General features: G+C 40.4%; 1 protein-coding gene across 5 annotated transcripts in view; it reads right to left on the minus strand.

Annotated features, from left to right (window-relative positions):
• The window catches only part of VDAC3 (voltage dependent anion channel 3), a 441,629-nt gene that overhangs the window by 21,212 nt on the left and 392,537 nt on the right, over positions 1-27,880 (minus strand). The window contains exons 1-6 of one of the 5 annotated variants that reach the window (XM_075062808.1): positions 25,643-25,799; positions 24,272-24,361; positions 15,910-16,021; positions 12,404-12,475; positions 10,291-10,340; positions 787-939 (exon numbers count right to left, since the gene is read on the minus strand). In XM_075062808.1, the coding sequence (XP_074918909.1) occupies positions 787-939; positions 10,291-10,340; positions 12,404-12,475; positions 15,910-15,943 (309 nt within the window). In that variant the 5' untranslated portion in view covers positions 15,944-16,021; positions 24,272-24,361; positions 25,643-25,799. Of the gene's footprint in view, positions 1-786; positions 940-10,290; positions 10,341-12,403; positions 12,476-15,909; positions 16,022-24,271; positions 24,362-25,642; positions 25,873-27,880 lie in introns of those variants that run through there. The other 4 variants (XM_032770392.2, XM_075062806.1, XM_075062807.1 and 1 more) reach the window with 4 other exon arrangements.

Consider the following 27,880-nt stretch of genomic DNA (forward strand, 5'->3'; position numbering starts at 1 on the left):
CAGTACTTTAAGGAAAAAATTAAGATTTGGAGGTATTCAGTGTTTGCAATTTACAGGCTTTGGTGGGTTTTCCAGATCCACAGATTTGTCTAATCTGTGTGCACATTAAAGTTCACAACTACCTTTGTCTTCAGCTATCCATCTCATGCTATTTACAAGATCAGCTAGCTCCACTAGCAGAGCTTGGAGGCAATTTTGAGGCAAACAGGCTCAGTTGTGCATCTTTCCATGCCTTATTATAAAAGTGCCTCCTCCACCCACTGATATATTTGTTTTGTAATGTAAGTTAATAAGTATGTAGGATCAAATTACAGTACAAACCAAATGGGACAACTGCTTCATTTTTGAAAGATTAGATTTAAAACCTGGCTTGGGTCATAAATGAAAATCAAGGACTCCTCTAGTCCTTAATGGATATATTTACATATCAGAAAATAACCTCACAATTTATTAAAATACAATATGAATACTCAGAATGCCCATCTGCAACAGCAGTCATGCTGCAAGTCTGAATGATGATGTACAGCATTGTGTGAGGACATTTGTCTGCTCTCCCTGTCTGCACTACAACTCCACCTTTAAGAACATCAAATTCAGAAACAAAGTTTATGAAAATTCCCACACTGTAAAAAAAGAATGAACTGAGGTATTCCTGTCTATTCTATATTTTAACTAGTCGTAATTTACCACAGCTCTCCTATAATTAGCATTTCTATTGGTTTATTCTTAACACAGTATTTTTACCTGATTTGCTGAATCGCTTTCATAATTTCCACTTTCTCTTACCTTATCCTCCATGGACACCTCTGTCCCCAGGGTGTTGTCTGTGTTCCATTTCTGGGTGAATGTCAGTCCATAGTCCTTGATCTTGTATTTGGTCTCTAGACTGCCTGAGGCTTTGCCTGTGTCTGTATTGGAGGAACCAGTGGTGGTAAATTCCTGGCAAAAACACCAGACAAGAATTAACACACATTACTTAACTAAATTTAATTTCTACTTGATGAGTCTCATGTCTCTGAACCAGTGGTTATCAACTTTTTCTGAAGAATGCCCCCCACTTTTTTTTTTTTTTTAATTTGGAGCACAGCACTTGCAAAATGTGACATTCTAATGATGGAACTGGGGACATTAATACATCAGTGGAATAAAATTTTTTTCCATTTTAACTAAAATCAGTCCATTGACCCTGCTGTCTAACTCTGCATAGACTAGGAAACTTTTTAAAAGCACATAGCTTAATAGCCACAAAGTTTTCCAAGGCAGTATTTCTTAATTTCAGAAAAGAGTGCAACCCCCATGTGCCATGTCGCAATGCCACGTCATGACAGAGGGTGGCTGGGCCAAATTTAAGCAGATGGTATTGCAACCCCATGATTGAGTGGGAAGTCTTGCTGAGTCCCCCTAGAAAGTTTGATAAGATCATAAGAATGGGCACACTATGTCGATCCAGCCCAGCATTTTGTTTTCCAAAAATGACCACTGCTAGATGTTACAGAGGCAAATGAACTGAACAGGGGAATTATCGAGTAATCCATCCCATCGTTCAGTCCCAGCATCTAGCAGTCAGACATTTAGGGATACTCAGAACATGGGGTTGTGTCCCTGACCATCTTGTTTAATAGTCATCGATGGTCCCATTCTCCAGGAACTAGTCTAATTTTTTACTGAACCCAGTTACACTTTTGACCTTTACAACATTCCCTGGCAACAAGTTCCACAGGTTGACTGTGCATTGTGCCAAGAAGTACTTCCTTTTGTTTTAAACCTGCTGCCTGTTAATTTCATAGGATGACCCCTGGTTCTTGTCCCTATTCACTTTCTCCACCGTTAATGATTTTATAGACCTCTATCAACTCCCTCTTCCCCTTAGTTTCTTTTCTAACCTGAACAGTTCCAGGCTTTTTAATCTCTCCTATGGAAGCTGTTCCATACCACTAATCATTTTTGTTGTTCTCTAAACATTTTCCAATTCTAATATATCTTTTTTTGAGATTAGGCAACAAGAACTGCATGCAGTAGTCAAGGTGTGGGTGTATCATAGATTTATATAGTAGCATTAAGATGCTAGCTGAAACTGCTGCTTTAAAATATTTGGTTAATCATTTTACACTCTTATGATTTTCATCATAATATCTGGACCCACATGACTGGATGATAGATAAAAAGGGCTCCAGAGGTGATCCTGGCAATTATAGGCAGGTAAGCCTAACTTTAGTACCAGGCAAATTGGTTTACACCGTAGTAAAGAACAGAATGATCAAGCACATATATGAACATGATTTGTTGGGGGAAGAGTCAACATGGCTTTTGTAAAGGGAAAATCAAGGTTTCACCAATCAGATTTTTGATATGGTCAACAAACACGTGAACAAGAATGATTTAGTAGATATAGTGTACTTGGACTTTCAAGAAGCCTTTGACAACACCCCTAACCAAAGGCTCTTAAGCCAAGTAAGCAGTCATGGGGTAAGAGGGAAGGTCCTCTCATGGATCAGTAACTGGTTAGAAGACAGGAAACTGGATAGAAATAAATGGTCAATTTTTAAAAGAGAGAGGTAAATAACGGGGTTCCCCAAGAATCTGTACTGGGACCAGTGTTGTTCAACACATGCATAAACGATCTGGAAAAAGGGGTCAATAATTAGGCAGCAGACTTTGCAGACAATACAAAATTACTCAAGATAGTTAAATCCAAAGCTGACTGCAAAGAGTTACAAAGGGATCTCACAAAACTGGGTGACCGGGGAAACAAAATGCAGATGAAATTCAGTGTTGGTAAGTGCAATGTAATGCATATTGGAAAACATAATCCCAACTATCCATGGAAAAAGATGGGGTCTCAATTAGCTATTACCACTCAAAAAAGAGATCTTAGGATATGTGTACACTACGGGATTATACCGACTTTACATAAACTGGTTTTGTAAAACAGATTGTATAAAGTTGAGTGCACCGACCACACTAAGCACATTAATTTGGCGATGTGCGTCCATGTCCCAGGCTAGCGTCGATTTCTGGAGCGTTGCACTGTGGGTAGCTATCCTGTAGCTATCCCATAGTTCCCGCAGTCTCCCCCGCCCTGGAATCCTGGTCAAGATCCCAGTGCCTGATGGGGCAAAAAACATTTCACGGGTGGTTCTGGTACAACTCACCCCTCCCTCTGTGAAAGCAGCAGACAACCGTTTTGCACTTTTTCCAGGGTGAACTGTGCAACATAGCACAGGCAACCATGGACCCTGCTCAGATCAGACCGCAATCGATGGACGTTGAAACACCTCACGCATTCGCGTGCAGTTTATGGCTGAACAGGATCTTGCAAAGCCAGGCGAGGGCGCGGCTACAGAAGAGCCGGCGACCCGAATGATGAGGACATGGACACAGAATTCTCTTAAAACCGTGGCCCCCGGCTTTGGAGAGTTCTGCTGTAATGGGGCAGGTTCTAGCCATTGAAACGCCGATTTTTGGCAGAAAACAAGCACAGACTGGTGGGACAGCATCAGTTTTGCAGGTTTGGGACGATTCGCAGTGGCTGACGAAACTTTCGCATGCTGATGGGCACTTTCATGAACTCTGTGACTGCTTTTCCCCTCCCTGAACCCAGATACCAAGATGGAGCAGCCCTCACATGTTGAGAAGTGAGTGGCAATAGCCCTCTAGAGCCTTGCAATGCCAGACAGCTACCGGTTCAGTCGGAAGTCAATTTGGAGTGGAAAATCTACTGTGGGGCTGCTGTGATGCAAGTAGCCAAAAGCAATCATAAGCTTGCTGCTCACGAAAAGCTGTGTGACTACGGGAAATTGTGCAGGTGATAGTGGATGGCTTTGCTGCAATGGGATCCCTAACTGTGTGTGGGGGGCAATAGATGGAAACCCATTATCCTATCTTTGCACTGAGCACCAGGGCACCCAGTATGTTTAACCGCAAGGGGGTTTCATGAAAGATCACTGCTAATCACCCCCCTTCCCACCCCACCAGGTGGCTTGGTGCAGGGAGATCCTCTGCTAGCAAACGCGAAAAGCCTCGCGCCATTCCCCTCCCCTCCCCCCGCTTGCCTACCTGCCAAGGAAGATTTTCTTTTAAGCAACATGGCAAACAGTCCCCAGTAGGAATGGCCATTCTCGTCCCCTAAAGCATTGAATTTAACCCAGGTTACCATCAACGATACCTTCTCCTGAGGATAATACAGCGAGATAAAGAACGATGTTGGCTTGAATGCCAGCAATCACCGGGACCTACGCAGCTAGGCTTGTCATGCAATGATTACCAGATTACTTGCTACATGATGCGTGGTCAGTGTCCTACGTGGAGACGGAATAATGGCTGCCTTGCCCAAAACCGTTGCTGCAAAGGCTTTTGGAGGTACTTCCAGGAGGCGTATGGCGATGTCCCTGGAGCATGTCCGCTCCATCCCCAGACATGTTAACAACTTGCCAGATAACTGTTACTGGCCGCGAAATGGCATCCCAAGTCCTCAGGGCAAGTCAATCATTAAAAAACACTGCGGTTTAAAACCATGTATATTGGTACAAAGGTACACTCACCAGAGGTCGCTTCCTGACTTCACGTCTGGCTACTTGGTTGGGAGGGTTGAATGTCTGTCTGGGATGAGAAAAAGTCCTGGCTTTGGGAGAACAGGCTCAGTGCTGTGTTCTCGTCTGCAAGCTCAAGTTGTCCTCTTCCTCCTCCTCATCTTCCCGTCCGCAGATCCTCAGCCATGACTGAGACCACCACCCCCAACCTCGGAATCCAGGGACAGGGTATGGTAGTTGTGCAGACCCCCCCTAGAATTGCATGGCAGCTCAGCGTAGAAGCGGCATGTTTTCGGCCCTGCCCCGGACCTTCCGTTTGCTTCTTTGGCCTTCTGGTAGGCTTGTCTGAGCTCCTTAACTTTCACTCTGCACTGCACTGAGTCCCTGGACTGGTCTTTCTCCATCATAGCCTTGGAAATTTTTTCAAATGTTTTTTCATTTCGTCTTTTGGAACGGAGTTCTGTTAGCACAGAATCCTCTCCCCATACAGCAATCAGATCCAGTAACTCCCGTGAGGTCTATGCTGGAGCTCTTTTTTGATTCTGAGGAGACTGCATTGTTACCTGTGCTGGTGAGCTCTCCACGCTGGCCAAACAGGAAACGAAATTCAAAAGTTTGCGGGGCTTTTCCTGTCTACCTGGCCAGTGCATCCGAGTTCAGATTGCTGTCCGCAGTGGTTACAGTGGTGCACTGTGGGATACCGCCCGGAGGCCAATACCGTCAATTTGCGGCCAGACTAACCCTACTCCGATATGGTAATACCATTTCAGCGCTACTCCTCTCGTCGGGGAGGAGTGCAGAAACAGGTTTAAAGAGCCCTTCATATCGCTATAAAGGGCCTCGTTGTGTGGATGGGTGCAGCGTTAAATCGGTTTAACTCTGCTAAAATCGGTATAAACGCGTAGTGTAGACCAGGCCTTAGAGTCAATGTGGATAGTCCTCTGAAAACATCTGCTCAATGTGCAGAGGCAGTCAAAAAAAAAAAGCTAACAATGTTAGGAACCATAGGGAAAGGGATAGATAATGAGACAGTAAATATTATAATGCCACTATATAAAGCCATGGTATGCCAACATCTTGAATACGGCATGCAGTGCTGGTCATTCCATCTCAAAAAGGATATATTAGAATTGGAAGAAGTACAGAGGAGGGCAACAAAATTGATTACCGGTATGGAACAGCTTCCATATGAGGAGAGGTTAAGACGACTGGGACTATTCAGCTTGGGAAAAAGACAATTAACAAGGGATGTGATAGAGATTTATCAAATCATGAATGGTGTGGAGAAAGTGAATAAGGAAGTATTATTTACCCCTTCATATGACACAAGAGCCAGGCATCACGAAACAACCAAAAGGAAATACTTCTTCACACAATGCACAGTCAACCTTTAAAACTCATTGCCAGGGTCATGCTGTGAAGGCCAAAAGTATAACTGGGTTCAAAAATGAATTAGATAAGTTCCTGGAGGATAGGTCCATCAATGGCTATTAGCCAAGATGGCCTGCAATGCAACCACATGCTCTGGGTGTCCTTTAGCCTCTGACTGCCTGATGCTGGCACTGGACAACAGAGGTGGGCCACTTGATAATCACTCTGTTCTGTTCCTTTCCTCTGCAGTAGCTGGCATTGGCTGCTGTCGGAAGACAGAATATTGGGCTAGACAGATCATTGGTCTGATTCATTATGGCTGTTCTTATGATCCCTTTCCCCAAAACTTTTTATTCTACTTCTTACCATTGAACATAATTCTTTCTGTAACTCAGTTGCCTACTTCCTGACCCAGTCCCCTAGTGCATTACTGAACTCCAACTCCTTAAGACAAAAGGTCATCAACTGGAGAAATTCTAGTGCAAAAGACACTTCCTCCATTGTAATGTCTGGATAAATCCCAAAGACTTCCCTCAAGCCACCTTCTGGTCTGGAAAAAAATCATCATTTTATTATTCTGCATTCTTTAAAGACATCAAAAATCCTTGGTCGCTATTCAGTTACATTAGCTCACTTCTTCACTATGCTGCATCCCTCTTCTTTTTCACCTACAAAGTCTGCCATATTCTTCCATTCTAAAACTGCAGTAGTATATGATACTCACCAGCTCCACCCTCTCTTTTTCCCCTTACACAGATTCAGTCCTCACACATCCTGCACCCAGACTCCCATCTATTCAGAACACTGCATCCACTTTCTAACCTTTACACATGAACACAATCACATGACCACAACTCTGAAAGGGCTCCAAAGGCCCTCTCTATCTACTAGCAAAATCGCACTCCTCACCCTCAAGGCACTGCCCTGCCACGACTCTCCCTTCTATTTCTCCAATCTCTTTTCTCCTTATACTCTACTGGCTTCATCTGCTCTTCCAATTCTGACCATCTCTTTACCCTCCTTTATGAGGTCCATTCTTTGATGCTGCCACACCAGCTGTCGAACTCTCTGTCCTTTTTCTCTACCTCGCAGATACTTTTGTAAAACATAGCTCAAAATCCACATCTTCCTACACTGCCTACAGCCAGCCAGATGCTGGCCAGTTCCCCATACAGTAGGGTTTCTTATTATCAAGACTTTATGGCTCTCCTTGTCAACTGTCCGCATCTACTGTCTAACCCTCTTGTAACTAATTCAGTAAATGCTGTGTGAACACATGAACAACACGTTAAAAATGTTAACTGTATGGTACATTCTGATTATAGTTATAATGCACATCAGGCAAGTTATGAGAAGTGTCTGACACAAGACAATTTCAGTTCCCGTCTTCGGAACCCTAATTGTAAAGATTAGGCTTGTTCCAAGCCTTAGAGAGAACTTGTATTCTTAGATGGCACATACTCTATTTCCACACTGCCAGGTGAATGCAATGTGCTATAAGTTTCAGGAAACTCAGACTTGGAACAGTTTTAAGTATCAGAGGGGTACTAACAAAAACACATTTCTGTCACAATATGCAAGATGGCACTTACTTTATGATTATGCCATGCTGCAACAGCACACGGACTGTCTTAAAATAAATCCATCCAGACATCAAAGGAAAATATAGGATCGAGATCAGGAAACTGACTTCTGTGGTTGATTAGCCTTTAAACAGGGAGTTTTCAGGCTCCAAATGTAAGTGCACAAATCTCTGATTTGTTACTTCTGTGAGATTGTTTCAAGAGACCAATCTATAACTGACTTTAAAAATCTCTCATTTGATCTTAATGCAGATCATCAATCTAAATGGCTGAACAGATTTCTCAGATCAAAGGACAAGAAAAAGATCTTGTCTGCCCTTTCCACTAACCACAGTGAAGAGAAAGAATCCTGCTGTCATATGATCAAAAGCAGAAGGATTTTCCTAGTAGTTAGAACTGGATCTCCTTCTGAGAGAGGACAGTGTAGAGTCAACACTTGTTACTATTCATCTCTAGACTGTCAAAAGCAGAGCTGTAATTGGATCATGTCCCACGAGAGCATTTCTGAAATCCTCTGCCTCAGAATGCCAGACTGGCTTAATTTCATATACCAGTCTGAACCAGTCCTCAAGCTCAACTTCATAACTGACCTTTCAGCTCACTGTGGCAGACATCTTAGAAAAACATGAGACACTTAGTAGGACACTGAAACAGTTGTGCTGTATGAAGCAACAACATCTGAAAGAAAAGTCTGCGAGGGAATGAAAGTTGTCTATGAAGGTTCTACCTCTCAAAATTAGAGAGCTCAACACACGGTAAAACTACTTGCCCTTATATCGAGACAGAGGGTGGCTTCCATTTGTACCCAATTATGTGGCATATCCCTCATTTTGATTCCCACCTCACTTCCATCCCACACAAGCTTGCTGTTCTTTCATTGTTAATGCAAAATACTGATATTAGAAATGCTAAATCATGATTCTGAAACAGAAAACTGTATCTCTAACACATCATTTCTAGATTCCTTTCCTCTTATTTTTGTTGTATTTCTATGGTTCTTTGACACAGACTTTAAATACCTGTGTTATACAATTGGGTTATAGTGGAGTGTAAGCTATGCACACAGGAACGTTTCATGTCAGTTACCATTTTTCCTTCACCTCCTAAATAGATTAGGAATGTCAATGTGTGTCACAGTCCAGAGCAAAGTATGTAAAAGTAGGAAACCCTATTAGAAAGTGACAAGAGGAAGAAATATGCAAGAACAATCACTATTCTTACCAGCTGAATAAGCAGCCAAAACCAAAGTTGCATGGAAAGGGGAGAAAACATTTGAGAAATTAAGAATTTTCATCAATCAGCAAACTTAGTCAGATTTGGATGTTCTCTGTATACATTCTGGCCATTATTTAACACAATAGCCTCAGTATAATATTCTTAGCATTTGAAAGTTAAAATGCATTGCTAAACAAATTGCCTAAAAAACCCTGATATTTCATACTTCAGAGCTATTTCATTTCAGTCACAATAAAAAAAACTTGTATTCCCCATATCTTTGCTATCTCACTGTGGTAATCCACTTACTTAACTTGGACAAACTACAAAACAACAAGCTACTTGCTGCTTTAAGAATGAATTAAGATGTTTGTGCATTTGTGAGATGTGAATGTACAACCAGAAGGGAGAGCTAAAGCAAATATGGGCATGGTAGAGGTTGAAAAGCAATGTGAGTGAAGCAAGCATAAATGGCACTGTAGACATGCATGCACAGGAGTGCAAAGACCATCCAAGAATAAGCATGCCTAGTAGGGAGATATTCTTGAGGGTAAAGGTAAAAAATATGGATTCTATTCCTCGCTCTGTCAGGCTTCCTGTGAGATCATGGGGAACTAATACTTTTCCCCTTTTGTAAAATGGGGATTATGATATTTTGTACTTTTCAGAGATCTTGTGAGATTTAATTCAGCAATGCATGTAAAATGCTGTCAAAGCCTTATGTAACAGATAGTTGTTATAGAAACACTATGATTTATTATTAAGCTTAGCAGCATAAGCATAAAGGAGCAGCATTCAACCCATTTTGAACAGAACTAGAAATGCAAGCCCAAGCACAATAAAACTCCAGCTAAATTATGTCCCCCAGGTCACTAATGGTGTCAAAGATTCAAACACTCCCTTTAAATATAGCGAAGATCTCTGGCAATATTTTGATGGTGGGAACTTGGGAGTATAGCTTCTGCAAAGCCAGCCAGCCAGCTCTCAACTTCATCCAAAACCTCATTTAGCTAAAAGTTTTTGGTGTCCCGAGTCCTTTGCATAAATAGTTAATTCAGGATTGTGAATCCAGACTAATAGTAGCAGATGATCTGGCCTGCATCCATAAGCAGAGATGTGAGTCTAAATTTAGCTATAAAAAGGTAGTGAGACAAAACACACATGACTGGAAGCATAACAATGGAAACCCATTCTAAAGACACCACGAAGAAGGAAGAGTGAACAAATGTACCTATGCAAATCCTAACATAATGACAGCATGCTATCTGAAAGTTTGTGTATCACAGAGAAAATAATGAGACACCAATTCTTTACATCATTCTTGTAGCACACCACTCACCTCCAGGCATTAAAATGAGACGAAACAGAAAAGTAATACATACCAGTGAATTACTTTTGTTACTAAAGAGGTTTACTCTCATCTTTGCTACACTGACGTCATTTATTGGAGGGGTAGCCGTGTTAGTTTGGATCTGTAAAAGCAGCAGAGTCCTGTGGCACCTTATAAACTAACAGACGTATTGGAGCATGAGCTTTCGTGGCTGAATACCCACTTCGTCAGATGCATGTCATTGAAAGTCTTCAGTACTCACCACTCCACTGGAAGACTTGGTCTTCAGCTCTAACTTGACCATTCCAAATCCTGAAATAGAAAAATTCACAAATTTCTATAACGAGAATATAATAAACACTTACTCCAGTATGAAACAGGTTGGGAGTGTTTACTTGAAACAGCCCACCCTGTTACTAGGTGCTGATCTTCCTGGGAAAGTATTAAGTGGTTTCTGATGACTCACCAAGGTAGGTGGCTCATTATCCATTGGGATGTAAGGGAGGCAGAAGTGTCTATTTTTGAATACAACTAGGGTGTGGGCTGAGCAGTCCTGAATGGATTAATACATTTTAAGACCAGAAGGGAACATTATGATCATCTGTCTGAACTGCTGCATAACACAGGCCAGAGAATTTCATCTAGTTACATACTTGAGGCAAGAATTACATCTACTTGAGCTAGAGCATATTTTAAGTAAAACATCCAATCTTTACTTAAGAGACAAAGTGATTACTCCTTGATAAATTGTTCCAATGGTTAATCATATTTACTGTTAGATATTTGTGCCTTATTTTTCATCTGAGTTTGTCTAGCTTCAACGGATCTCATTAGAGATTTGTATTCCACACCGAAGATATCATCAGATATCTTTTCTCCATTTAGATACTTGTAGACTGGGATCAAACCACCTTTTAACCTTCTCTTTTAGAAGCTAAATAAACAGACATGTTTAAGTCTCTCATTGCAAGGCAGGTCTTCCAGCCCTGAAATAATTTGTGAAGCTCTTTTCTGAAAGCTGTCCAATTTCTCAACATCTTTTTTGTCATAGTCTCACCAATACTAAATACATAAATAATATCATTTCCTTATTCCTGCTTGATATTCCTTTGTTTATACATCCCAGAACAACATTTGCTCTCTCTTTAGGTTGAAAATCTAGAAGCAGCTAAGACTAGAAAGAAAGCTTGAGCTCAAATTGTTCAAAATATAGTTTGCTCTTTGTTAACAAAGACCAGTCTGAGAAATGGTGATTTTTTGACTTTACAGTGTGTGAACTTTGTTTAGAGCAGTTTGGGAAATGCACCCACTCACACAATGTTTAATAACAAAAATTTCACAAAATAGATAATTTCAGAATTCATGATATGTCACTGTACTGAGAGTCTCAGGATTCCCATAACTGACCATAATTTAAATCAGTCACAGGCAATGAAAATACAGAGAGCTATCCCCACAAGACAGACTGTATCTTTGTATCTCTCAAAGCAGCATGACATATATAAATCTAAAATTCCTAGATGCAAAAGAAAAAAAAAAAATCAAACCAAAGGTCAACTATTAATTGGAAGATCAACACTTTTACCACTTCCCCCAATACAGACACAGATATTAGCAATTTTCCTTTAAAAATTCTTACAAGGAGATGAAGAAATGATCATCAATTAGGAAGAAATTCAGTATGAAGATCCAGGAAAATACATAAATATACATATATAGAAAAAAGCCACTTCTTTATCAGCTATATAGTGCTAGTTTTATGCCACAAACAATGTAAATACCGCATTAAGCCATTGTTCATGTAAATTATCAAGAATTGCAAACAAGAGAACAGTTCAAGCAGAGTTCCTCCCCTATAGAGACTTTCTGGTTTTCTTTTAAAATAACATTTTCCAGTTTAAAGTGCTCTAAATTATTTGTACTGTGTCCAACATTACACATAATTTTGTCTCAAACGACATAGGAGCACTCCACCTGAGGGGATCGTCTGTTGCCAATGGTCTGCTACGGCAACTTACATCGAGGGGTTGGATCTAATTATACATATGCCTGTATATAATAAAGAAGGTGAGAAGCACTGCACCCTCTATAACAGGCTGAGAACACTGGAACACTTCTCACTATTCAAATTACTTTTTGTGGCATCTCTCTGACCAAGACTCAAAACAGTTTCCGTTCTAGTTTGTTTGATACACATTTAAGGTGTGTTAATATATTGAGTAGCAGTAAATATTTTCTCTCTCTCTCATACTTGGTCACATTATTACTACAAAATATTATTTCTGTGAATACATATGTAAATAGTGTTATTACTTTTGTTAAGGCACCTAAGAAATGTAAGTTTATTAGCATCAATATATGATCACGCTGCTTACCATATCCTTTGTTGAATACATCCCTGGCGGATTTCCCCAGGTCACAGTAGGACGGTGGGACAGCCATTGGGTCTGAAAAGATTAGAAGTGGAGAGAACCCAGAGTTTACAATATCGAGCCAAAACTCTTACTAAGCAGAGAGACCTTCCTTATTTCCATGTTCTTTTGTCAGAAAGAACAAAAGGTATTTTATCATATCAGAAATTTAACATAAGCCAACCTATAATTCAGAATCACTGTACCCTAGAAGTGGAATTAAATTCTAGCAATGTACTTGTCCCAGAATCTGCTAATATTGTATGAGAGAAAGAACCCAACAATTTGACTCCATTTCTGTTCCAACAATTGAATGCTCCTTTCATGATAGGAACTGTTCTGACAAGAGCCCTAGGTGACATACCCCAGGGTGGTGAATACTCATAGAATTGCAGGACTGCAAAGGATCTCGAGAGATCTTCTAGTCCAGTCCCCTGCACTGAAGGAAATGTTATCTAGACCATCCCTGACAGGCGTTTGTGGAATCTCCATTTTGGAGATTTTTAAAGCAGGATAGACAACCTCCCTAAGCAATTTATTCCAGTGCTTATCTATCCTGACAGCTAGGAAGTTTTTCCTAATGTCCAATCTAACCTCCAGCTCATTGATTCCCCAAAGTTAAAGAGAATTTTTTTTCTCCTTCCTCCTTGTAACCACCTTATGTGTACTTAAAAACTGTTATGTCCTCCTTCTGTCTTCTCTTCTCCAGACTAAACAAACCCAATTTTTAAAATCTTCCCTCCCAGGTCATGTTTTCTAAACCTTTAATCATTTTTGTTGCTCTTCTCTGGACTTTCTCCAATTTGTCCACATCTTTCCTAAAACGTGGCACCCAGAACTTCACACAATACTCCAGCTGAGACCTAATCAGCGCAGGGTAGAGTGGAAGAATTACGTCTTGTGTCTTGCTTACAACACTCCTGCTAATATATCCCAGAATCACGTTTGCTTTTTTGAAACAGTATTACATGTTGACTCATTTAGCCAGTGATCCACTATGACCCCAAATCCATTTCTGCAGTACTCCCTCCTAAGCAGTCATTTCCCATTTTGTATGTGTGCAACTGATTGTTCCTTCTTAAGTAGAGTACTTCGTATTTGTCCTTATTGAATTTCATCTTGTTTATTTCAGACCATTTCTCCAGTTAGTTCAGATCATTTTGAGTTTAAATTCTATCTTCCAGAGAACTTGCAACCCCCTTCTCCCCAGCTTGGTATTGTGCGCAAACTTTATAAGTGTACTCTCTATGCCATTAGCTAAATCATTGAAGAAACAGCAAATGGAAGTCCGTGGAGTCCAATATTAACTCAAAGCCAATTCAGAACTATAAGATTTTTTCCCCTTGTTTTCCTGATTCTTCCCCTCAAGTAGTCTTCCAGAGCTTTGGAAAATACAAAACGGACATCTGTCTACAGTATGTGGATGTGACTGACACCCTGGCACCCCAATATTCACTACAGCCACGTAATTAGGATATGTTTTGTATAAAGCATGCTTTGTGAGGTATCATTCTAAAAAAGTCTTGATCTGCTAGACATTAATATGTTGTTGGATTGTATGTGCTATCACCATATGTGAAGTTATTAAGTTTGGCTATGTATGTGTTACTGAAACATGTGAGGTTGAAAACACCCACAAGCAGCCTTTCAGGTACAACAGTAAAAGGGAAAACAATGTTAACAGTTATGAGGAAATGTGCACAAGGACTACCCCAGGAACTATGTACAACAGAAACCTCTCAGAGACAGCACTACACAATGGGAACTGTTTGACCCAGGTCACAGCAAAAGAGCTTTCCAGCAAGTGGGGAGAAGATGTAAAAGGGGGAAAAACGACATCATGAGGAGACCTCATTCTCCCAACAACAACATACTTGGAAACATCTGAGGAATAAAGACTGAACAAGACTGAATGGGGGGAAGTGATGGTCATAGGCTAAAAGGAATTTCTAGCCTGTGAATGAAAACCTGGGAAACCCAAGCTGTGAAGCCAAGGCAGTTTGTGTCTTAAAAATCTGCCAGCCTGTTTATCACTCAGTATGAGAATCTGCTAATTCATATCCTATCTATCTGGTATGTTAAACTCAGTTTGCGGTTTTGTTTATTTACTAGGTAATCTACTTTGATCTGTTGGCTATCATTTATAATCACTTAAAATCTATCAGTTTGTAGTTAATAAACTTATTTTATATTTTAATCCAAACCAGTGTGTGTTGGACTAAGGTGTCTGGGGAAAATCTCAGCTTGGTTTCCACAAGTGTGCACGGTCTTCTTTACATTGAGGGAGAGGCAGACTAAGTGTTAAACCCATATACTGGTCAGATTTGACCAGGGTACTACAGTAGTGCTCTGGGGTCCTAGGCTGGTGGTTAGAGAGCCTGCATGTGACCGCAGCTGGGTGTGTTCCTACCTGTGTGAACGCTGGTGACACTGCAAGCTTGGAGGGCTTTGCAGCTTGTCACAAGAGCACAGTGTGAGAGGGAGCCCAGGCTGCTGGGTCAGCCGTATCCCAGTTCCAGGTGGCACGCCAGGACCTTGCTGAGCCTCTCTGGTAATGCACTTAATGGAAAAACGAGACTATGGTCTAACATAAATAACTGTTTTGTCTCAACTTTAATTTTGTTTAAACAGAAAAAAAGCCAGAAACTGAAAATTGTGAGTGGAGAGTTAGTTTTAATGTTGGATGTCTCAACCCTTTTGCTTGGTGTCACTACCTAAATATTATTAAATACCATTTTAAATAATAATATATTCTGCTAGTGGCTTCACATTAAAGAAGCATAGGTAGCTTCTATTCTAGAGTTTGTGCCTGAGAAATAAGGATTTATAATGCAAATCTTAAACATCCATCAAGTTACTGTGGGTAGCTTCTGTTCCAGAAAGGACCAACCAACCAACAGCTGAATAGCTCATTTGCTGCAAATCTTCTCTTGAACAGCTGCCACTAGAAACATCTCCAATCGTCCACTTGATAAAGTATATTACATTGAAAGCACCGCTAATCCAAGATAATAATAATGCAAACTAAGAGATAAAAATCCTTAAAATCATCAATTCCCTTCAAATACTCACACCACTTACCTTTCCTTTGAACTACATAGCAGTGCTAACTGTTTAGCCTCTTTCTTATTACTGTTGGGTTTCTCTTCCCCTACACTCTTGCTGAAGCACAAACTTGAGTTCTTCTGACCTTTGTGTGACAAGAAATCTATTCTTGCAGGAAGCAGTTTCTGACTTCAGTCACAAAAAGACAAGACTAATCAAGCGCACAACTGCTTCACAAAGCTCACTTTTTGTCACTATCCTGGCTATTATGCAAGGATATCAACAAAGGATCTGAATTAATTCACAGCTCAACCTTGTGGATGGATTACACAGAGCTGAGACAATTTACACTCTTTAATGAACCTCTATTTTTAATGGATGGCCTTCTGCTCTCTCTCTATATATACACACTCACACACATATACCTGTGGGTCTAGAAGGTACAGAACAGCTGGACATGACCGCAGATTCCTTATATGAAGATTAGGTCATAAATTATGTACGTCTCAAATGTGAACTTATAAAAGGCCTTTATACCTGTCAAATACGGAAAAAAATTGATGCATCATTAAAGATGAAAGATAAGTTTTACTTATACTATTACAGCAGCATCTTCAACCTAGGTCGTGGAGCAGGCTGCATTTCTGATACAAAACCTGATTTTCACCAAAGAGCAACTGCAGAGGTGAGCCAGGAGCAAATTATCCCACAATTTTTTAGAAAGTTGTGGTTATCTTTTAAAGTTTGTCAGAATTTTTCATTCCATTGTTTTCAAAACAGCTCAATGACTTAAAATCATTACTAGGAATTAAAGCAAACAAAATAAAGAGAACACGGCCAACACCAGGAAAGTGTAAAAGCAGATATTGTGGTTATGGATATGTGGTTAACTGTTTTTGCGGCTTAAAAAAATTTATTAGGCACATATACGAGCAAATGCCAATACCAAAGATGATGCTCTGCACAAGCCCCCATCAGATGCACAAGCGGCATCCTGGTGAGAAACCTAGTAAACTAAATAGCTACCTCTTTCACTATCCACACTAGGTAATTCATCACCCCACTCCACCCCGACTTTTTGGGGAATATCAAGCATCTCCCTCCCTCATTTATCAATTGCTGAAAAGGGGGCGGAATCACTACTCCCCTATTCCTTTAACAGGGTTTGCCTAGACTTTAACTTTCAGTCATGTTTTAACACATGGTAACTGACAATTGATTAATATGTTAGAACGAGACTGAAACGGGACTGCACCATCACTCTTTCCTCCCACTAGTTTTCCCAATACCCCTATCACCAAACAGAAAAGTGAATGCAAATGGGAGAACAGAAGAGGGTGTCCAGCATGTAGTCAGTGAGAGCACCCAGAGTACCTAAAGCATATTCAAAGAAAATCAAAAGGAAAGATCTTCTACTCTGACAAATAACCATTCTGTCATTAAGAGTACCACCCTCCTGCTTGGCATTCCACTCCATTTGAGCCCTGCTTTCATAAGGATCTCTAGTACACCTTTCATATTAAATTCATTACCTGTAAATGTGACCCACAATACATCCCATATGCTTTTATAAAGGAGTTAGTATATTCTCAATGTTAAATAATAAGTAGTCAAGTATTTACAGTATTTAAAAGAGAAACATTTCTGAGCACGGGACTCACAAATGTGTGTGCTTAAGGGAGAATTGTACTGTGTCATTCCTGAAGGAGGTGCTGACTATAACCACTAGTTATGGACCCAACACCTCAGCAGCAAAGGCAGGCTGGTGAAAGTAAAGGATGATTTCAGCATCCCAACTACTCTACTGGGTAAATGGCCCCAGTTTTTGCTTGGTCTGAGATACAATGACCATTTCAGGGCAAGATACTTCATAAATCATTTGAGAGAGGTAATTCTAGACACCAATGGAAATCTGACCATGTGATTTATTTCAGCTGAGAGTCACAAGATATCAGATTTTGGAAATCACATTTGAATTACACTTTTACTCTTCTCCAACTCAACTGCCGTCTGACTGAAGCAGCTGTTCTCTAGAGAGCTATTGGAGCTAGTACAAATCAGTGTTACCAGTGATTCATAAATGATGATCTGAAAAACTGCTTCTTTCATAGGAACGATGCATTTGTCAGGCCTCTGGCAGACGCATTTTCTGCTAGCCACGTCTATCTTCGGGAGTTTCCATTTTTCAAAGATTCTGATTGACTAAATTCCAAAATCCAATAACCTCCCCATAATTTTCATGTTTGTTAGATGTTTCTTCAGTGAAAATTCGACGCTAAACAAATTTACAGAAAGCATCAAAACTGAAGTAGTAGCCAGCGCTTAATAGGACTGACCTGAACTGCAAAGCACTGGGGATATAAATCAGCTAAAGCAATTTTTTTTTTGTTTAAACTGGTTTTCTCAATAAAATTAAATATAGGTTTGTTTTTTAAAAAAATAAATCAATTTGCAACTAAATTTGAAATTGTGACAATTTATTTTAGGGCATACCTTTACTACAATCTAAAAATATTTAAATTACATTAAAAAAATCAAGCAGTACATGTTTGCTGTCGAGTTTTAAAAGAAAGTCAAATCACTGAACTGGTGGAAGTCACTTGCTAAGCAGCTGGAACCAAAGTTTGCTGAAGTGCTAAATGAGCTTTTGACAGCAGTACCCTCTTCTGTAGGTGCAGAGAAAGTATTTTCTTCATTTCCGTTTATTTAACTAGTTCATTTTTAAGAAACCAATTGTGAGTTAAAAAAGAAGGAAAACTTGTTTTCCTAGCAATCAATGAACAACTAGTTGAGAAAGGATGATACCTACTTCTTCTAAAACCCTGAAGGACATGGTGCGCAGAAATAATCAGTTTAAGTAACTACAGATACTTTCTTCATTTTAAAAAAATCAGTTTTAAATGCAAAATGTTTGATATAATTTTTCCTTAGATATCCAGCACGAGGTAGTTTTATTCAACCATTCAAAAATGCTGGTTTTGCACAATTTTAATTTAAATTTCAATCCAAATAGAGAAAGATTCAAATCACAGGTAAAAAAAAAAAAAAAACAACCACCACAAAGCAAATGAGAAATGCATCATTCACCATTTTCTAACATACTCTAATATTTAAAATAAGAATATGAATAAATGTAAGTTAAGTCATATAACTGTTTCAATAAATGCATGTAGACATAGTGCATACTCCTGTTACCAAAAAGAAACACTAAATTTAGTGAAAGGGCTATATTTAGTTGGGAATTAATGTTCTAAAAATTATCAACTAAAGATAACTAAGTACAAATGCAAAACACTTAAAATTTAAATCAAAGTTTTGTGATTGCTAATTTAAATCACGATTAATATCAGTGATCACTTTGATTTAAATTAATGCACCTTGCTGCAAAGTGGCTTAGCACTTGATTACACTTAAAAGGGCGTGCCACTATCGCTATACCAGAGGAGCTATAACGGTAAATTCTCCTAATGGAGACAGCTTATACCAGCAATAGTTTCTGTGTGTGTATAGTTTCAACCAGTTCCCCAAACAGAATAAGCTATACCGACCAATGGACTTTTCTGCAGGTATAACTGCATCTACACTGGAGCTTTTGCTGCCATAGCTATGTTCATTAGGGATGTGATTTTATTCCCCCTCCCCTCGGACCCACACACACTTAACAGAAGTAGCTATACTGGTAAAACTTTCTAGCATAGACCAGGCCTTAGAGAAGCTAGAGCAAGGGTCAACAACTTTTCAGAAGTGGTGTGCCAAGTCTTCATTTATTCACTCTAATTTAAGGTTTAGCATGCCAGTAATACATTTTAATGTTTTTAGAAGGTCTCTTTCTATTAGTCTATAATATGTAAGTAAAGTATTGTATGTAAAGGAAATAAGGTTTTTAAAATGTTTAAGAAGCTTCAATTAAATTAAAATGCAGAGCCCCCAGGACAGGTGGCCAGGACCCAGGCAGTGTGAGTGCCACTGAAAATCAGCTCACATGTCATAGGTTGCCTATCCCTGAGCTAGAGCAACGTGTGCTGCAGACAACAAGGGAAGATTTGATGCTGATAAAATGTAAACTGTTACACAAAGGGAGAGGAAATAAAGCAGCAAAGAAGCAAAATGGAAGGCCATAACTAAGTGGCAGTCATATTAAAACAAGTTTATTTTAACTTTTTTCCCCCACATCACTAAGCACTTCAGTAGCCACAGAAGAAATGTGGTCTTGTTTTTAGAGGCTGTAGTGATAGGTGGTCAAAGAAAACACTATCTGGTACACAATAAGAACCCTGCTACTATCAACCGCAATATCATAATGCTGCATTTCAATGGAGCAGGGGTCCCCAACGTGGTGCCTATGGGCGCCATGGTGCCCATGTACTGGCTGGCGGACAAGCATCCGCTGAAATGCCACCAAGAAGCAGTGTCATCTGGATGATGATGCTTGTCGGCGGCATTCCGGCGGCGGCATCTGTTGACGTTACTGCTTGTCGGCAGCATTTCGGCAGATACTCATCCGCTGCCACGACCCTCCGTGGCTCATCGTCTGGCGCCCACCAGATGAAAAAGGTTGGGGACCACTTGTATGGAGGATTAATCTCTGATCACAAAAATACAGGCTTCTAAATTCATACTATAATTAAGCATTTTTGGGGTGAGAGAGATGCAAAAGTTATCATAATGATCAAAGTTTAGACTGATATTTCCTTTATTCTAATATGTTTTTAGCACTTATCAAATGTTAAAGTAAAACAACTATGTATTTCAGTTTCTCAAAAACTTTTTTAAAAGTCAATATTTATATTTCCACTGCAATTCCCTTTCCTAGCAAAGTCCAAAAGGCAATGTGAATACCTGGCTCCTGTTGACATAAGAGATTCTTATTTCCACATTGAAGAGTACCTAAATTTACCCAATAAAGTTTTGCACTGAAATTATTAGACTTATAGGAATTAAATCAAACATTTCCTCCATTAAACTTCAGACAGTTGTAGCAGCTCAGAAACAAAAAACAAACAGTTTTGTGCATGCAATCTGCAGCAGCCTAGGACTCAAATACCTCAGACTTTGCTGAAAGAGGAAGAAATAGCTTTTTGGGAGGTCAGATTAACATTCATCCAAAATACAGAAAACGCAGTAATACTGTCCTCATTTAAGATATCAGTATCCTGTATCTTGCAAGGGCAAAAACATCCATTGGGAAGGCAGTAGTAGTACTTTCAGGATGAATAAGGTTTTCTAGACACTGGGTTTGAATGAGCGATCAAAATGAACACAAATTCTGAGTCCCAGCAATCTGAATCCAGGTATGATTTTTCTTCCAGTGGGAGGAGGAGGAGGGAGATAGGTTGTCTGCATGTATTAAAACCCAGGCATATCTATGTGTGTGGTTGTAGCATCACATGCTAGACTGTGAGACTCAATGTGCCAGGGTTGATAAAAATCAATGGACTTTTTTTTCAAATCAATTTTTTTTATTTAAATGGGATTTTTTTGATGAAATGCTTTTTGAGGAGAAATCCCTATCTAAAGATAGTTTTAACTAAGATACATCATAGCTCAAAGATATCTCATCATGGAATAGAGCTTATAAATTCCAATTCTATAGTATGAGACAAGATAGTCATATAATGTTTAAGAAAAGTTTTGTAAACAAAGTTCCAATAGTTCATGGATTAGGGACCCAATCTTATGGGGTTCCAGGGGCTTCTGTATAGATTATTCAGGTTAATCTTTCTATCTATCCAATGGGACTCAGTGCTCAGTCTAGAAGATACCATTAGAGATGCTTAATTTTTCAGTTCTCAAACTGTGGATTTATGTCTCCAGAGATAACATGCTTGTTAACAGCAAAAATGTTTTTAAATAAAATAAATAATAAAGGTGAGAAATAGCAAACCTCAACCCTTTTGTCCCTCTGCAAATTTGTGTACACAGAGTCAATTTCTTACCTCTCTCTAAAAGTGGAAAGTTTCAAAATGTTCAATGAATAGAAGATTACTGGGGGCGGAATAGATCTGGACAAGGAGAAGAAGTCTGGAGATAAATGTGAGACAGGAGGGACAGGCAGTAGAAACAAAAGTGAAAGTGTTTGAGCAGCATATTCCAGAAGTCTTGAGGTCTGAGTGCAGACTTCATTGATTTGAAAGCCACCATACCATTCTCTCACTAGAAGGGAAAACCTATAATGGCAGCAGGCTGTAAAGAAAAACAAACCAATCCAGTTTGGGAATATTTTAATGAAGTTCCTTTACCTATGGGAAAGACAGGCATGTGTGCAAAATGCAAACAGTGCAACAAAGAAATGCAAAGCCTGGCTGCCCGAATGAAACATCATGAGAAGTGTTCCTTCTCAGGAGTCAAGTATTAGAGAGGTAGCCGTGTTTGTTGCTTTTTACAGATCCAGACTAAGTCTATAAAGGTGCCACAGGACTCTAACAGATGTCTTGGAACATAAGCTTTCGTGGGTGAATATCCACTTTGTCGAAGTGAGTATTCACCAACAAAAGCTTATGCCCTAATACATCTGTTAGTCCAGTGGTCCCCAACCTTTTTTGGCCAGTAGCACATTCATGTTTTCAGAAGAGTGTGGTGGGCGCCAACAATTTTTTTAAGGCTTATTTTGTATGTGTACATTAAATAATACAAAAACATAATATTTAATATTACATAATATATTAATCTAGAGAGGAGAGAGAAGCCAGAGAGAAGCCGTGAGTACAGAGAGCACAGGCGCCCGCATCCTCGGAGTACTCTGTCCCCAGGAGGTGCAGGGCCCCAGCTTCTCTCCCTTGCAGGGCACTAGGCGGGTCTGGTGCCTGTCGGGGACCGAGAACACCGGCGCCCGCAGTTCTCTGTCCCTGGCAGGTGTGGGGCTGCGGTTTTTTCTCCAGCTTAAGCCACAGCCCCATGCCTGCCAGGGTCCAATAACACTGGCACCTACAGCCCTGGAGTTCTCTGTCCCCGGCATGGCACCCACAGGCACCACGTTGGGGACCACTGTGTTAGTCTATAAGATGCCACAGGACTCTTTGTTGCTTCTCAGGAGGAAGTTGTGTTGAAGAGGATGAAAGGAACATGTCTGAACATGCAGGATCTTCAGGCTGATAAATTTATTTCATATTTCTTTCTTAAGGACTGCCTGTCTTCCTTCTAGACTATTCTTGAATTCTCATGTTTGAGCAAAAAGTATAGTTGCTACTCTATGGTACCAGCATTTTAGATGCAGTTGTGATAAAAAAATAAATAGTTGAAATAGGCAGATCTTCCTTTTACAATTTCACCTTTGAAGTATTACTGTGTGTCAGTGACTGCAATAAGTAATACTAAATGAGCAGTATGGTAATAATTAAATAACTATTGACTTGTTTTGTTTAGGAGAATCCATCCTCAACATACAGGATTCTGAAGACTTTCCACTTTCAAAATCACCATAATTTTCTATAGTTTCAGAGTTATCTGCCAATGATAGTGTTTCAGTCACATCATATGTGTCACACAGCCACAGTATATCACCGGTAGCAAAAAAGAAAAAAACTCCATCATCCAGATACAACCATAGATAAGTTTGTGATAAGAACCAGCAGATTACAAAAACTGATGAATTGATGAAAAAAATTGCCCCATTTGTTTATGCAACACTCTCCTTTCCGTATGATTGAACCATGTTAATCAAGTGTGGGTTCTCAATCATTAAGACCAGGATACAGTTCACCCAACAGCACAGATGTAGCAGGCAAATTGCTGGATAAAGTGTACGAAAGAGAAATTGAGCAGTGTGCAAAAGGTCTAGAGCGTAAAATTGTTAACCTGAGTTTTGATGGGTGGAGCAATGTCCACAAGGATCCCGTTGTATGTGCTTGTGTGACAACAGAAGAAGGGAATGTCTTCCTTACAGAACAATTGATACATCAGAAAATGAACACACAGAAGAATACTTACAAGAAGTAGCAGTAAAAGCTATAACAAACTGTGAAAAAAAAAATTAAACATCTAGTACGCAGCTTAGTCACAGATAATGCTGCAAATGTATTCAAGATGACAAGAAATTTAGAAGAGAGTCCCAAGCTAACAACATACAGTTGCAGTGCTCATTTGATGCACCTTCTAGCCAAACACTTAAGTGTTCCAGAAATAAAGGCTGATGTTGTTGAAATTGCAAAATACTTCCGCAACAACCACTTTGCAGCAGCTGCTCTGATAAAAGAGAGAGGAACCAAGCTAACTCTGCCACAAGACGTTTAAAGGAACTCAGCAGTGGACTGTTTTGAGCACTAGATCAAGAACTGACCTAATCTGATGACAGTTTGTGAATAAAATCGTGAAAAAAATAGATGGCACTGTAACAGCCAAAGGTCTTAAGAGAAGTGTTGAACACATGCGGAGTACTCTGAAACCTATTTCTGTAGCCTTGAAAAAAATGCAGGGAAATGGCTGTTTTATTGCTGATGCTGTTGAAATTTGGAAGGAACTGAGTGAAACGTTAAAAAGAGAAATATGCAATGACAGAGTCAAATTACAAGCATTAAAAAACGAATGGGATAAGCACTGTCTCCAGCTCACTTTCTTGCCAATATTCTCAATACTTGGTACCAGAGTCAAACCTTAACTGCAGAAGAAGAGGAGTTGGCTATGACAGGGACATCCAGCAATCATCCCTCCATAACGCCAACTTCAGTGCTAAAGGTGAACCACTCAAGAAATATATGTTTGCTGATGGTGTTTTAAAGAAAGTCACTGTACCGAACTGGTGAAAGTCACTTAAGCACTTGTATTCAGAGACTGTTGAAGTGATAATCTCACTTTTAACAGCAGTGGCTTCTTCTGCTGGTGTAGAAAGAATATTTTCTTCTTTTGGACTAATTCATTCCCAACTGTGAAATCGTTTGGGACCTGAAAAAGCAGATTATGAACAACTAGGAAAATGAAAGTGAAGACAACTGAGTTAACTACAGAAGCCAATACTTTTAAGTTTCTCATGTTGACCCGGCTAAAATAGTCGATTTAACCTTTTTTTAAAAAAATTTCATTTAACTATTTTCATTAAAATATTTTTTAACAGAAACAAACCTGATTTTAAAAAACTTGAATGTTTAACTAAATCCAAAAATTCATGCACTTGTTGTATTAAAGTATTATATATTTGCTGTTGAAGAAAAAAATCCAGAATACATAACATTAAACTGTTTTATTTAACTAAAACAACAAGTGTCTGTCTGGTGACCTCCTCCTCCTAATACAGCATGGCAAGAAAAATATTAATAATCAACCTGTTGAACTGGAGATAGTTCACCTCCCAATGACTTCATAAATATCTGCTTCAATTACCTTTGGTAAATGAAATAACCAATCATTCTTTTTCTTGTATAGCTGTAAAACTAATCTGAAAAGTTTCCAAAATAAATCGCTTTTAAAATGAATAGTGTGTACCTTCTAAAAATGAAACCTACATCTATTTCTGAGTTATGAAGAATACGTATTAAGGTTATAAGTTATAATCAACAAGAATGCACATTTATGTAGAAATCCATGATTAAACTGAGTGTCCCTGACTACTAATTTAAATAATGATTGACTCCACACTGCAATGTCCCCAGTCCCCTTTAAAAGAACATTAACTAAACCAGAGGCAAGCATAGTATCCTAAACTGCTTTTAACACACTTAAAAACAAAAATTGATAGATTTAAGTTTATGTTGTCCTTTAACCAGTAATCAAGGGCATGAATCAAAGTCACAGGTGTCACAGTCTTGAAATATCCAAACAATTTCAGCCTCTGTGAACAAACCCAATAAAAACAATGTAAAGAAATGTGTATGTGCATCTGCACGCACCTTCTGCCCCCTGCCCGGCCCCGCCCCCAAGACATGGAAATACAAAAAGGACACAGCTCATATTGCTTTGAATTTAACAGCCCAAGCCATCAGTTGCCATGACAGCACCACAAGGTGACCCTGGAGACATCCAGAGCAGAAAATTGTCAGGACACAATTGATTTTCGTTATTGTAAACCCACCATACAGAAGCTGTAACATACACCAAAGACAAACTCACAGAGACATAAAATACGCAATGTGCTGTTCACCTCATCCCTGCTTGAGCGTTATACACCTCAGCCCTCACGCATGGACCCCGCCCAGGCCCTCACGTCTCCCCGGCCGGACACTGACCTACCCGCTCTTATAGCCCGACGGGATGTGAGGCGAACAGACCGGGCACCGACACCGCTCCCGGCTCCGCTCGGCTCCCCCAGACCCAGCTTCGCACCCCCGCCCCCCGTACCGTAAGGCCGCTGTCTTCTGTCTCTAGGCTCAAGGTCTCGCTCTCGCCACGCCTATCTGCAGCGCATGCCCAACGCTCCCAGTTCCCAATGACGCACGCGCGTCGCTCTCCCTTACGTCACTGCGCGTGCGTACTACCACCCATTCTAATCCCCGTTGCATCGTCTCACATGCAGGCTAGTGCTGCGCATATACCGATGGTTAGAGACCACCACCGCGCATGCGTGAGTAAAGAGCGTAGAGGATACACAGAACGTTTCAGATTACCCGGAAGCTGATGAGCGACTCAGTCTGCGCATGCTCTGTTGCTTGAGCTTAGGGGGAGGGTGGTGTTCCGTCCCCTCGTAGTTCTCCCAGCAGCGAACTCCGCTCATCCAGTCCCCATTGCCCCAGGCCTGGCGAATCCCCTTTGCGAACTCGCCGCCATGACAGGACTGTTGCTATGGCAACTCCCGGCTCCCCAGAGGCGGCAGAGTTGCGCTCACAGCCGGCCTTGGCTTGCCCAGCTGCCGCTCGGCTCCGCATCGGTAACGGGGGCATGATGGCCTCCACCTGGCCTCGTCCCTGCTCAGGCAGGCCCAGCCCCGCTCCGTCCTCGAGTCACATCCACAGGCCTGCGCCAAGGGTACACAGCGGAGCACGACTAACCGCCTTTCCTGCCAGATTCCACCATCTGCTGTGCAAACCTCCTCGAACGCTGCAGGGCCCAATCCCTGCTGCAGATTTGCTCCCATCCTCCAGCTGGAAAAGGTGATTTCATTCCCCGCCACATATCTAGTACAAACTCCCAGCTGCATCCCCGCCACAGACTTTTCTCCCACGTTGGAGCATGAATGCCTCTCACACAGCACCCTCCACCATCATGACACTACCATACTTCCCCCACACACTTTGTTCACACCACAATATCCCCAACACATCCTTTCCAACACTGCCGTTTCTCCCACGTACACCGTGTGTCTCCCCTAAATGCCCTCTCCCTTCTCTCTGTCACACACAGCCACACTATGGCCCTCGTGTTAACCCCAAGCATTTAAAAAATGAATCAGTTCTCCCCAATAGTGGCATTAACTTAAAAATCATGTTTGTTTTTTTGAAGAACATAAAGAATGGGCATACTGGCTCAGACCAACGGTCCATCCAGCCTCTGACAAACAGAGGCTAGGGACACCATTCTTACCCATCCTGGCTAATAGCCATTAATGGACTTAACCTCCATGAATTTATCTTGTTCTCTTTTAAACCCTGTTATAGTCCTAGCCTTCACAACCTCCTCAGGCAAGGAGTTCCACAGGTTGACTGTGCACTGTGTGAAGAAGAACATCCTTTTATTTGTTTTAAACCTGCTGCCCATAAATTTCATTTGGTGGCCCCTAGTTCTTATATTATGGGAACAAGTAAATAACTTTTCTTTATTCACTTTCTCCACACAACTCATGATTTTATATACCTCTATCACATCCCCCCTTAGTCTCCTCTTTCCCAAGCTGAAAAATCCTAGCCTCTTTAATCGCTCCTCATATGGGACCTGTTCCAAACTCCTATTTTAAATGTCTGCCTTTGTTTTAATTTGCCTTTTGGGTTCTGAACGTTTACAGTGCACTTGCTTCATGTTTTTAAGCCTTTTTCCACAGGTGCTAGGGCTGGATACTTTATTTTTTTTATTCCAACACCCGCAGCGGGTGGGAAGAGAACCACCCTCCACTATCTCAAGACTCAAAATAAAATTATGAGTTGGCAACACTCACCCCAGTCCCGTTTTCCTACACCCCACCAGTCTCATAATCATTGTACAAACTAAACAAATATATATATTTAATATAGGGAACTGTTTCCATAAGCTTATTTTACTGTAATCAACAAACATGACCCTCATTCTAACCTGCACTCACAAGCTTTACACCACTGTGAATGCCAGGTGACCCATGTCCACCAGATCTAGAGCTGGTGTGATGATTTAGGATATCTAGCTGTACAACTTATGGGTGTTACTGAGATGATGTACTATAAAGTTGCTGTATTTTTGAATGCTTCTGTGTGAATATGAATCCCATCCTAGCTGCCACGGCGGGTGTCACATCCTCCTAGAACAGATACAATGGGGAATAGTTAGAATTCAACAACCGTATTC

Source organism: Chelonoidis abingdonii, chromosome 2, assembly GCF_003597395.2.
Source record: "Chelonoidis abingdonii isolate Lonesome George chromosome 2, CheloAbing_2.0, whole genome shotgun sequence".
Classification (NCBI taxonomy): Eukaryota; Metazoa; Chordata; order Testudines; family Testudinidae; genus Chelonoidis; species Chelonoidis abingdonii.